General features: G+C 41.6%; 1 protein-coding gene across 1 annotated transcript; it reads right to left on the bottom strand.

Moving 5' to 3' along the window:
- Positions 1–2,180: 2,180 nt before the first annotated feature.
- Mc5r (melanocortin 5 receptor) lies at positions 2,181–7,214 on the bottom strand. The gene is made up of 2 exons (XM_031365963.1): positions 6,968–7,214; positions 2,181–6,006 (listed from the first exon to the last, which is right to left on the bottom strand). The coding sequence occupies exons 1-2, from the start codon at positions 7,066–7,068 to the stop codon at positions 4,989–4,991; spliced, it is 1,119 nt and encodes a 372-aa protein (XP_031221823.1). The 5' UTR covers positions 7,069–7,214; the 3' UTR covers positions 2,181–4,988.
- Positions 7,215–13,814: the final 6,600 nt, after the last annotated feature.

Here is a 13,814-nt window from a genome sequence, read left to right as displayed (position 1 = left end):
GCTGACCAGCATCAATTGTACCAGTAAAGCAATTTTTTGTTTTTGTTTGTTTTTGTTTTTTTGGTTCTGATCTCTTGTTCATTACAGTCAATATTTCAGTCCTTAACCAGAACCCCAGATTCTTAACTTAAATTATGCAACATCCCTGACAGACTTTAAATGACTCTCTCAGGCTTCCCTCCATCCCTGCCTTTCTCCCAATACACTTATCTTCCAAGCTCCCTTAGGCCAGATCACCAGACTTTGAACACTCAATGGCTTTCAGAGCCCAAGGTTCCAAAGTCCTTCTACAATCCCCCACCTCAAAATAACATGGTCAAATCAGTCACAAAAATACCTCAGAATCCTGATACCAATTGGTCTTAATTAAGGTTACTATTGCTATGTTGAAACACCATGATCAAAAGCAACTTGCGGAGGAAAGAATTTATTTAGCTTACTCTTCCACAATTACTGTCCATCATCAAAAGAAATCAGGGGCTGGAGAGATGGCTCAGTGGTTAAGAGCACTGACTACTCTTCCAGAGGTTCTGAGTTCAATTCCCAGCAACTACATGGTGGCTCACAACCATCTGTAATGAGATCTGATGCATTCTTCTGGTGTGTTTGAAGACAACTACAGTGTACTCGTATAAATAATAATAAATGAATAATATTTTAAAAAAATAAATCACACCAGGCGGTGGTGGTGCACGCCTTTAATCCCAGCACTTGGGAGGCAGAGGCAGGCGGATTTCTGAGTTCGAGGCCAGCCTGGTCTACAGAGTTCCAGGACAGCCAAGGCTACACAGAGAAACCCTGTCTCGAAAAAATAGCCAAATAAATAAATAAATAAATAAATAAATAAATAAATAAATAAATCAGGACAGGAATTCACACAGAGCAGAATCCTGGAGGCAGGCGCTGATGCAGAGGCCATGGATCGGTTCTGTTTATTGGCTTGCTCCCCGTGGCTTGCTGACAGCCCAATACTGAGGAGGTATTTTCTCAATTGGAGTTCTCTCCTCTCAGATGACTCTGTTTCAAGCTGACAGAAAATAGATCACAGATCTAGTCTCTTATTTCTGGCACAATTTAGTAATCTTATCCTCTCACCTCACATGGACTCTGAGGGCTTTGCCACCCCACGCTCCCCCTTGCTCTATTTAAATTCAATTCATTACATGGGCTTATATAGTCACCTCTCATCACTTTCCTAGACCTAATATGTCCTCCTTTTTACGTGTTAAAGAAATTGTTAATGAGAAAAGAGGAAACAAGCAGACATCTATGGATTGCCTAGGGACTTTTCCGAACTCACCCTGAAACTGTGCTGCCTGCTCCTGTGCAGTAACACATCAAAAGCTGCCTCCACGCTATATAGGGACATGCTATGTGAACCTTTTTTAAAGATTTATTTATTATTATAAATAACTACACTGTAGCTGTTGTCAGACATACCAGAAGAGGGCGTCAGATCTCATTACAGATGGTTATGAGCCACCATGTGGTTACTGGGATTTGAACTCAGGACCTCTGGACGAGCAGTCAGTGTTCTTAACCACTGAGCCATCTCTCCAGCCCGCTATATGAATTTATTAACTATACAATGTATCCTTTGCACACACACACACACACTCACACCCGATAATTATTCTTGGCCTTTCACTCCTTAAAAATATAATGTCAATTCTGGTCACATGCCTGGCATTATGGTACGCATAGACACTGTTCATGAATAGTGAATATTCAGGCACATAGAATTTCCCTGGCCCACCTAGACATTAGGAGTGAAATTGAGTAAGAAAAGAAACTCACCTGTGTAAGCCAGGCATTCGGTCTTGAGCAATCTGCTCCCTGAATAGCCAGCTGTAAGAGACTCTGCTAATTTATTTTTAGCATGTGTCGTGATAGAAAAGCAAGCAGTAAACTGTTGTCATGTGATCTTGCTGATACTTGAGAACTGGAGTTTCTTAAAGTGGGATCTTGGACTAACAGTTTTGGGGCGCATGTTAAAAACAAATAAAACAAAACAAAACAAAAGTCCAGCTGGATGCCAACACACACCTCGGGAGGCTAAGGTAGAGTGTTTGCCTTGGCTCTGCTCTTCTCTGATTGCTGGTACTTCCAGCCCCATTCCTAGCTTATAATAAGTGATAGTCCCAGAATAATTATGTAATAGGACATATTTCTCAACAACATAGAGTGAAGTATAAAGTTTATTTTATTTGTAGGATTAATATCATTTCAAATGTCTATACTATAGGTAATAAATGCTGTCAAGTAAAATTTACCAATGCATATACATTCTCATTTTGTAATACCTACCAGAAAGTTTCCAGAACGATTAAAAAAATAAAACACTCCAAATCTCACATATTTAAATGACCAATTGTAAAGTATAGTTAGACCATCCATTTTATTAATTATATATGTTTATTAGTATAAATTGAATCATCCCTCTACTTTACTAACTATTTCTTTGGACGTATTTTACAGCAAATACATTTCACACAGAGACAGAAAGCTAACATACAATGCCACGTGTTTGACATGCATGTGTATTCTTTTGTTAAGGGAACTTCATGTGAATACATTTCCCACAGAGACAGAAAGCTAACATACAATTGCACACGTTTGACATGCATGTGTGTTCTTCTTTTGTTAAGGGGACTTCATTTTGAGGTTGGCTTATTTGCATGAATGTAACAAGTTACTAGAGGCTTATATTTTCCCAAACACAACAACAGTTGAACACGAGGGCTATTTTGTTTACGTAGAGATTAAAATGCAGTCGAGCGTGTTCTTAAATACCTTCATTGTAGTAAGTCATTTTAGCACCCTCTGGGTGCAGAGTCAAACTAGTGACAGACAGTTGGGTGTCCGGACGAGCAGTGTGACCACCAAGATCAATGTCTTATTCTAGCCCTGTGATTAGAACTAGAGTCACCTTGCTTCATCCTCAAGGACTCTAAGCAGAAGATTCAACTTGGAAACTACAAACACTGCAAGTGCTTGCTCTGTACAGACGAGAGGAAGCCCGCACACAGCCACGTCCAGGCAACATCCATGGCAACGGGGGACTCTGCTTTCTACAATGGTGTCAGTGAGAATTTTTACTTCCTGTGTGTGAATACTCAGCAGCTTCAAACGGGAAACACTTTGAAAAGCTGGAGGCTCTTTGCAAACCGGTTGCGAACAATCTGTTTTCCATTTTGTAAAGATTTGAACATCTCATGCACCTTGCTGTGAACACCAGCACTACGTTTTTTTTTTCTTTCTTTCTTTCTTTCCTTCTTCCTTTCTTTCTATGCTGAGCTCCTAGAGGGGTCGCTGATCATGCTCACAAACTAATTATGACACTATACTAGAAAGTTCTTCTGCCCTTACAATCTTCTGTAGACAGGACGCCTTTTACACCCACAGTTCACTGTGGGATGACCTGTATGTACACTGCTTTATTTACATTTTTCTTTCATTTGGAAACAGCCTAGATGTCAAGTCTCCAACAAAAGAGAAAACATTAATGGTAGCACACGACCGTGTAATGGAACCTGTGAGCTGCAGGGACTCATTCCCTTCAGTTCAGATGAAGATCTCAAACACAACAACAGTTGAACACAAGGGCTATTTTGTTTACATAGAGATTAAAATGCAGTCAGGCGTGTTCTTAAATACCTTAATATAAAGGTCAAGATTTGTAGTAAGTCATTTTAGCACCCAGAGCAGAGAATCAGACTAATGATAGATAGGTGGGTGTTTGGTTAGATAGCTTGGAGTGACCACCAAGATCAAAGTCTTATTCTAACCCTGTGATCTTCACTGGGATCCAGAGGGCCACATGGCTCTATTGAGTGCAGCAAGTCTCTTGGCATCCAAAACACTGCTCCAGCCACGGACACCTGTACCCTTCCTTCATGTTACTCTATGTGATCTCACCTATGTGGATCAGTTCCTTTAAATAACTTTAAAAAAAAAATCCTCTGTGTTTTTCAAATTTTATAAGAAGTTCTCTCATTTTTTTTTTAGATAGTTCTTATGTCCATTCTGAGAGGTCAGCACAGAGGTGGACCCTGGAGTGGAGTGAAGGACACATAGCCAGTGTCATCAGGGTTAGCGCTTGAGCTTGCATCCCTTTCCTCCACTCCAGACTAGAGAAAATGGCATGGCTTTGCTGTGGACCCAGCCTTTGATGGTTGCTAGAGGCATGTTAAGATGCTGTAAAGCATCCAGTGGGATCTTTCAGACACGAAGAGCTGTTGAATGACTATGTGTGAGAAAGCCAACCTAGTTTGACTCTGAGCAAGTGCTAAATGGAGTGAGGGTGGGTTTGTACCTAGAGTCGCCAACATGACCGCCCCCCACCCCCCACCTCAATTTCTTGGAAACGCTGAATTGAGTCAGAAATAAGACAACCAGAGACATGGAGGTTTTCACAAAACATGAAGCAAAGTGTTTAGCATAGAAGTTTCATGTCTGAATAAGTCCAAAACTATAATGGACAAGAGTATAAGTTTTTAAGGTTGGTCCCCCAGACAATTCTGAATGCAAGCCAGAAGAAGCCAGAAGTCTAGGATATACGAGCTATAGAGACACCTGTAGCAAATAAAATAGAAGTCTCAAATGAAAAGGAGCCAGATGTCTCTCTGTTCCTGAAAAGAATGCAAAAGGTACATCCGGCAAACATGGTCAGCAGTATGAGGAAAGCTAAACCAAACCCAAAGCCCACTCATGGTGACATGAGCCTCCTCCTAAAATGGAATGGGGAGCAGAGAGTGAGCAAGGAGTAAAAAAAAAAAAAAAAAAAAAAAAAAAAAAAAAAAAAAAAAAAAAATTGTCACAGACCATTCTCACCATGGAGATAATTCACATACCTACAACATGCAATAACCAAACCGAGCCGCAAAGGAGATAAAGAAGAATACATTTGAGATCCTTAACAGTCTTAATTATGCCCTGGCTGAACCTAACTGACTGAGAGATGAGAGCCACCGAGAAGGGGGAGGGGTTTAATACCTGCCAAGGAGCCTACAAGTTCGCCTGAATCCATGACAACAGAGGATCTCCTTAAAGGTCCTCCGCATCTCTTGGCTGCGGAGGGCATAGATGAGAGGATCGATCACAGAATTGCACATGATGAGTATAAGGTACATGTTGAAGTAAGACATAAAGCAAGAGCAATAGACGTTCTGAGGGCAGGAGATCATTAAGATAAGGTGAAGGAAAAAGGGAGACCAGCAGACAATGAAAATCCCCAGTAGCATGGTGAGGGTGATGGCACCCCTCATGCTGGTCCTTTGCCTCACAGAGCTGTATCTGGGGGAAGCTGCTATCCGCTTGACATGGTTCCGGGCCAGGAGGAACATGTGTATATACAGGGCCACCATGAAGAACAGCATGGTGAAGAACATGGAGATGAGGCAAATGATCACATACTTGGACTCATAGTAAATGATGAAAACGATACCACAGCTTATGCAAAAGGTCCAGATGCAGGCGATGATCACCCCCGAGCGCCTCGCAGTCATGATGTGGTGGTAGCGCAAGGCATAGAAGATGGTGATGTACCTGTCCACCGCAATAGCCAACAAACTGCACATGGAGGCCACGACAGAGATGCAGATCATGGAGTCAAACACATTGTCGATGTGACGCACAAAAGTGTCTGCGATCACCAGGTGTTTGTTATTTAGCAAGTATATGGTGATGGTCTCCCAGGCATTGGACATGCTCACCAGCATGTCGGCCACTGCTAAGCTGCCCACAAAGAAGTACATAGGTGAGTGCAGGTTTTTGTTCTTCACTATGGCCCCAATGACCAGGATGTTCTCTAAGAGGCTGACGAGACCCAGCGTCAGGAACACCTCCACGGCAATGCCCATCTCTTCACAGGCGGAAGACTTGTTCTGGACATTTGGTCCTAAAATGCTGTCCTCCGAGGCGTTCAGGGTAAGATCCAATAAAGTCAGGTGAGACGAGGAGTTCATTGCTGGAAGAAAATGCCCCCACTTCTTGGCATCGAATTTACTGTAAGACAGGTTTGTTTGCCATTGTTATTATGTCTCAAGAACGTAAGAGTATACCACAGCACAGAATGTGCTGCCGTACCAAAACCAAGTGCACATACAAAAATGGCTGGATAGACACGGGTAGAGTAGGGTCGTGACCCTGCTTCACCTCGCTCTGACTCGTGCTCCTGGTGCCTCGAATCCTGTCCCTCTAATACAAGCCTGGTGTTTGCACAGGCTTCTTCCACATACTCACATTCTGCCACCCCTGGCTTACAGTGTCTTTGTGAAGACTTCCATTTTTATACAAAGTGCAACTTCTCTTTCCATGTCTGATTTTTTTTTTTTTTTTTTTTTTTTTTTTTTGGCTCCTAAGTTCATTCTCAGAGGATTCCCCCGAACCCTATCCAAACTCCATAAAAAGTCTCAGGCAGTCTCCAGATTTTCACAGTATTGGGCTACTGCATCATATTTTGCTCAAGGGAGTCCAGATTTCTGAAGAGCATATAAGCATTCCATTAAGGAAAGCAGATTTATCTGTGTTCTTATCATTAACCAGGACTCCCCTCAAATCCTCAACTCATCCTCTCCAGAGTAGCAAAGGGGTCGCTTCGCTTGAGCATAAACACAGTTACTGTCTCCGATTGATAAGCTTACTTTGCAATATGTTAAATAGGGAAAAACAACAGTACTTTCCCCCTCAATAAATAATTTCCTTGAATTCTGAATGGTTTGAATTTCACTGAGTCTGAATGCTATTTTTATAAGTTCCACACGAGCACAGTATGAGGAAATAGTTATGAAATGTTAGAACAAGACACATTCAGAGACACATCGTATTAGCAATGAGGCAAAACTGTCGGATTGTAATCATTTGCAATACATTTACACCTCAGAGGTATAGATAGACCCCATTCTACTGTTGCATTAAACACACCATCCAGCTGCCTTAAAAAATCTTTCAGCACAAGCTGGCTCACCCATTCTGCTCTGCTCCACGCCAAGGTAAGCATGATTCCTCACAGGTTCCAGGCGGTTTCTGGGAGTTGAATCTTCTGTTTACCGGGTTCTGGTCTTGCATCCGGGCCAGGCACCCTCACTGGACGCTTCGCTCTGCCTGAGGCACCTGGGACCTCGGCGACAGGGTAGGGCCATCGCCAGGGCGCAGTCTCGTCCCAACCTAAACTAGCACCTCGCCACTCTGCCTTTAAACAGCCTCCACCCGCCCAGATCGCCGCCTCTCGGACTTCTGAGTTAAGCTCTCCAGCAACTTGCGGCCACCAGTTTGGGAGCCTAGGAGTCGTGTTTGCAGTGCCACCTAGTGGTCCACCACTAGGTTGTTGCAAAGCACGGGCCTTAGCTCTGAGGTGCTTCCAATTTAACAAATCTTTCCCCTTAGGTGCGCACAGATGGATTTTTCCAGCTAATGATTCTCTTTCTCTTCCCCCCCCGCCCCACCCCCTTTCTTCTAACTCACTGATTAAAATTCTGCCCAGTTCAAAGACCTGATCTGCCCTGTTCTTTGTCTTTCCGCTACAGTGGCTCATTGGTGTGCCTGATACTTCTTTGGAAAAGCCAGAGCCTGGAAGCTCTATGAGATTCGGACACACACACACACACACACACACACACACACACACACACACACACACCAAGAGACAGAGTCAGACAGAGACTGAGAGGCAGGGAGACTGGGGGAGAAACAGTAGACAGAAAATGCAGGCTTTGGGGGAGTCATCATGTCATGGGAAGAGAATCTTTGAAATCTGTGAAGAGGTTTCCTAACTTCAGACTAATCCTTTACGTGCAAAAGAGACTGGCTGGCAGAAAACACCCTACAATCTTAGTCTTATCCAGAGTCCCCATCTCCAAGATCAGAGAGGGATCTGCAAAAGATGCGGGCTTCACAATAAAGTGCTGAAAGGGGAGTCTTCACAAAAGCCAGTTATCTGCACCCTCCAACACACACCCCACCCTCGGCATGGTGGGATTGATCTGTGAGTGCAGTATGCTGGTGCCGTATGAACTTGCATAGAATTGTTTTTCTTTATCTTTTTAAAAAACAAACAAACAAACAAACTACAGCAAGTGGCTGCTTTTGTCATTCGGGGCAGGTGGGGAGGGAGGGAGGGAGGGAGGGAGGGAGGGAGGGAGGGAGGAAGGGAGGGAGGGAGACTGAGGGTATAAGGCAAGATCAAGTTTCTAAGTTGGGAAGCACTGACAGGATCTGAAGACGGACAGCCCAGCCGAATGGTTCCTTCAAGATGCTGCTGAAGTTAAAGTTGTTATAACTTAAAAAAAAAAAAAAAAAGGCATGGTAATACCTCCAGAATTGTTCTTTTTTTGCTCAGGATTGCTTTGGCTATCCAGGGTCTCTATACTTTCATGTTTGTTTGTTGGTTAGTTGGTTTTAATTTCTGTGAAGCATATTATTGGAAATTTGATGGGAACTGCAATGAATCTATAGATTGATTTTGGTATTATAGCCATTTTCACAATATGCTGGTCCATCTTCTAGTGTCTTCAGCTTTTTTCTTCAGTGTTTTAAAAGCTTCACTGCACAGATCTTTTACTTCCTTGCTCAGGTATACTTTGGGGTATTTCTTTTAGTCTGTTGCAAATGGGATCGTTTCCCAGGTTTCTTTATGGGATGCCTTTTACGGTTATACAGGAAGGCTGCTGGGTTTGATATGTTAATGTCATACACTGTCACTTTGCTGTGCTTTTTCTGGATCCAGATTCTTTAGGATCTCTTGCATACACAAGTGCATCATTTACAAACAGGATCATTTGATTTCTCCCTTTTTAAAAAAAAAAAAATCTGTATCAGGGGCTGGAGAGATGGTTCAGTGGTTAAGAGCACTGGCTTTTCTTTCAGAGGTCATGAGTTCAACTCCCAGCAACTACATGGTGGCTCACAACCATCTGAAATTGGCTCCGATGCCCTCTTCTGATGTGTCTGAAGACAGCTACAGTGTACTTATATACATAAAAAGTAAGTAAATAAATCTTTCTAAAAAAATCTGTATTCTTTTTCTGCCTTTATCTTACTGTTCAAGCTGAGTCCTCAAGTATTGTATGAAATCAGTATGGAGAAAAGCAGTCACTCTTATTCTTGATTTTAGTGGAAATTCTTTGAGGTTTTCCCCATTTAATATAATGCCTATAAGCCTGCCATGTATAGCTTTTGTTATGTTGATGTAGTTTCCTTGTATTCCTACTGTCTTTAAACATTTTACTACAAAGATAATGGGGTTTCTCAAAAGTCATCTGCATCTATTAAGAGCATCAACTGATTTTCTTTGGTTCTTTTAGTCTATTTATATCATATATTACACTTTGACTTACATATACTAAACCATCCTTGTATTTAGAGGCATAAGTAAAATAGTATTTAGAGGGCAGTTTGATACTATATCTATTTAGTAGAATGTTAGTAGCAGGTCATCATCTACTTGGCTATGAACTCTTGACCCAATTAACATTATTACCAGGCACGAGTTCTGTCTTGTGGAGCAGACTTTAGGTTCAATCAGGATGAAGTTCCAAACTCCCATGTCATTCATGCCACCATCGTACCGATGGACATGTCTTGCCAAGCTGGTTGCTATCATAGCTTGCAGGACTCTCAGCTGGGTAAGAATGCTGATTATTGCCAGGCAGTGGTGGCGCACGCCTTTAATCCCAGCACTTGGGAGGCAGAGGCAGAAGGATTTCTGAGTTCAAGGCCAGCCTAGTCTACAGAGTGAGTTCCAGGACAGCCAGAGCTATACAGAGAAACCCTGTCTCGAAAAATAAAAACAAGAACAAAAAACAAACAAACAAACAAAAGAATGCTGATTATTTTTTCTCCACCAGCAGTGGTGAATAGCACCCAGTACCCTATGAAAGTTAACCAAGAGGCATGAAGCTTCCAGGTGGATACTGGCTCAATTTGCCCACGTTCGTTCCATTACTTGAGTATGTGATGTCTTCCTCATGGTGGAAATATGACAGTCTTACCATCAAGTTCTGTAGACAATTAAAGACATGGCAATGGCTTTTAAAGTTTTGAGGGGTCTGTGAGACCCTGTTGACCAACAAGTAGAGAAAGGTAGGACAGACCTGGCATTGAATATTGTTGCATGATAGCCTATGGCATACAATGAAAACATTATTCCCCTATAAATATATGTATATTTTAATAAGTGTATAAAGTAGTTGGTTTTCGTGTGGCTTTTTCCAAAGGATTTTAGAGTTAGTTATACTTTGCTGTACTCCCTCCTTGACCCTGCCCTCCCATCCCTCACTCCTCTTAACACTTTCTGCTTCATTATTCCCCTTTCCCTCTTTATGTTCCTGTGTTCTATCTCCCTCCTGAAATCCCAAGGCCTCCTGACATCCACAGATACTCTAATTTAGACACACATATCTAAAGAAGGAAAGCTAGATCCACACATGCAAAAGAACATGCAGTCTTTCTGGATCTGAATTAGCTCACTCAGGATGATTGCTTCCAGCTCCATCCATTTCCCTGCAAATTTTATTTTTCATTCAAGCTGAATAATATTCCACTGAAATAATACATCTTCCTTATCTATGCACTAGTTGATGAACACTGGGACTGTGTTTATTTCCTGGCCATTGTAATTAGAACAGCACCAAAGTGAAGAAGAAACATCTCTGTATAAAATGTAGTCATTTGTGTATAAAACCAGTAAGAGCACAGTTAGGTCATATCACAGATCTACACTTAGTGCTGGGAAGTCATCCATACTAACGTCCATAGTGGCTGCACCAATTTTCACTCCCAACAGTGAATATTTCCTTTACTCCACATCCATGCCAGCACCTGCTCTCATTTGTGGATTTGTTTTTTTTTGGTTTGTTTTAATATTAGTCAATTCTGGCTGGGGTAAAATAAAATCTCAAGGTAGTCTTAATTTTCATTTTTCTGATGGTTAAGGATGTTAAACATTTTAAGAAAGTCTTACTAGTGTTTCTGAAAACGTTGACAGGTTATGTGTTTTCTTACTGTTTAGTTAGTCTAGGTATTGAATGTCAAATACATAGCTGGATAGCTGGTATTTTTGCCCACTCTGTAGGCTGCCTACTCACTGTTGATAAGAGTTCTTTACTGTACAAGTACTTCAGTTTCATGAGGCCCCATTTGTCAACTGTTAGTTTTAATTTGTGTGCTACCAGGGCCTATTCAGCAAGTCCTTACGTGTACCTGTATTCCCTATTTTCTCTTCAAATAGATTCAAGGTAGCTTTGGTCCATTTGGTATTGAGTTTGTGCTGAGTACGGAGCAACAATCTAGCTTTATTCTTCTACATGCAATTGTTGAAGAGGATGTCTTTTTTCCCCAATGTGTTCTTTTGCATTCAAAAATAAAAGCCCAGATGCCTATAAGATGGGCTTGTCTGGTTCTTCAGTTCTATCCTGTTATCAAGGTATGTTTTCCTGTCAGTAACACAGTTTTGTTACTATGCTACCCCCAGCAGTTGTTCAGGATTGGTTAGCCATCTTGGGAGTTTGTGTGTGTGTGTCCATATGAAATCTGTGATCATCTTTTCAATTGTTAGAGATTGTAACTGTAGATTGTTCTTGGCAGACATTTTCATATTAATCCTACGAATCCATGAGTATAGGCAGCTTTTCCATTTTCTGGTGTCAATCTTTTTCCTTTAGTTTTAAGTTTTTACTGTCTACTGGTGTTATACTTCTGGGATTAGGTTTATTCAATATGGGAGTGAGGATGGAGGGGTAGTCACTGTTTTGAAAAGAACCCCGGATTTCTTTCTTGATGTTTGTAATTGGTATCTAAGAAGGCTAGTAATTTTTGTGTTAACTTTGTATCCTACCACTTTGAAATAGTTTTCTGGTGGATTCTTGGGATATTGTGTATTGAATCATCTGCAGGTAAGAATATTTTGACTTCTCCCTTCCCTATTTCTAATACATTGCCTTCTCTTGGATTAACTGTTGTAACTACAATTTCAAGTACTGTCTGGAACAGTAGGACAAAGGATGAATATCCTTTTCTTGTTCCTGGTTTTAGTAGAAATGTTTCAAGTTTTTCTCCATGGAGCATGGTGCCTGTGCTGTGTTATTTGCCTTATTATATTAAGCTATGCTCCTTGTATCCCTGGATTTTCCAGTAAGGGAGTATTAGATTTTCCCAGGGGTCCTTCCTGCATCTAATGAGATGATCATGTGACTTACGCCCTTGTAGCTACTTATATGGTGCATTACATTTGTTGACTTACGTATGATGAACCACCCCTGATCTCTGAGTGATTAATAATAGTGGGTGTATTCTAAAATCTGGTTCACTCATTCTTTCCAGAACCTTTGCATCTAGGCTCATGAAGGAGCTAGTGTGTTTTATAATTTTGTGTCTTTAGCTTAGTGTCATTCTAGCATCATAAAAAGAATTTGGAGGTACAATTGTCTTAATTTCCTGGGACAGCGTAAGTTTTAGTTCTTTGAGTCTCTAGTAAAGCTCTGTGGGAAGTTATTTTGGGCTTGGGCTTTGGATGGGATTTTTTTTTTTTTTTCTTATTTTTTGTGGTTTTTCAAGACAGGGTTTCTCTGTATAGCCCTGGCTGTCCTAGAACTCACTCTGTAAACCTGGCTGGCCTCGAACTCAGAAATCCACCTGTTTCTGCCTCCCAAGTGCTGGGATTAAAGGCGTGCGCCACCACCACCTGGCTGGACAGGAAGTTTCTTAAATGATGTTTCAGTGTCATTTCTTGTGATGCATTTAATTTTTTTTTTTTTTAAAAAAAATCTCGCTCTTACTCCTGTTTCTCTCACTTTCTCCCTTGTCTCTTCCTCCCTTGCTCCTCCTCTCCCCACTCCCTTCCCCCTCTCTCCACGTGGTCATGGCCATCCCCTGCTTCTCTACTCTCTCCTTCTCTCTGCCTTTCTCTGCCTCTGCTACCCTCTTAACTCCCCTCCCCACACCCTAAATAAACTCTATTCTATTCTATACCAGACTGTTTCTGGTCCCTCGGGGGAAGGGATGCCTCGGCATGGGCGTGCCGAGGCGCCCCCTTCCCCAACACCTCGCCAGAACATATTCTTATAGCGCTTTCTCTTTTTATGATTGCAACAACCATCCTTGGCTATAGGGCTATTGGCAACTGATAGCTGCTAGGACGGAGAGTCATGTTACTTTAAGAGTGTGTCCACCATACTCCAGTGGACAGCCACACACCCAAGAGTACGTGGGTAGAACAAATCTGATTTAATGGACTCTTAAAAAGAGAAAGACATAAAGTTGAGTGGGTAAAGAAGGGAGGATGGATCGGGAAGAGGTGGAGTAATCAAAATACACTGTACAAAACTATCCAAGGAGTAATAAAAAATACCAGGAAACAAAAAAAAAAATCTCTTCTTACTTTGGTAGGTCATGTGCATTAAGAAATTCATACATTTCTTTAAGCCTTCCCAACTTAGATTATGGGTTTTGATGTGTTCTTACAGCTCCTGGATTTTACTGACATCCCTTATAATACCTCTTTTTACCTCTAATTCTATTAATTTGGGTCTTAGTGACACCTCCTCCAAGCCCACGCTCTAATCCTTCCCATCTACTAACTAGGGATCAAGTATTCAAATATGTATTTAAGCCTCCATTCTCATTCAAACCCCAGTTAGCTTTATCAAGAATGTAGGATAATTGAAGCTTCTGGGTAGCTGATAATGAATATGAATTGGTGCATGTACTATGACTCTGGAATCTTAGTCCTAATAGGAAATGTAGATACCTACACAAAAACTCATTCCCTGCATAACTGTGGTGGTACAGTTCCCAAGCTAGAAATGAATCAAACCACC

Source organism: Mastomys coucha, unplaced genomic scaffold, assembly GCF_008632895.1.
Source record: "Mastomys coucha isolate ucsf_1 unplaced genomic scaffold, UCSF_Mcou_1 pScaffold13, whole genome shotgun sequence".
NCBI classification, from domain to species: Eukaryota; Metazoa; Chordata; class Mammalia; order Rodentia; family Muridae; genus Mastomys; species Mastomys coucha.
Note: the sequence above shows the minus strand (reverse complement) of the source record. Positions and strands in the feature narration are given on the sequence as shown.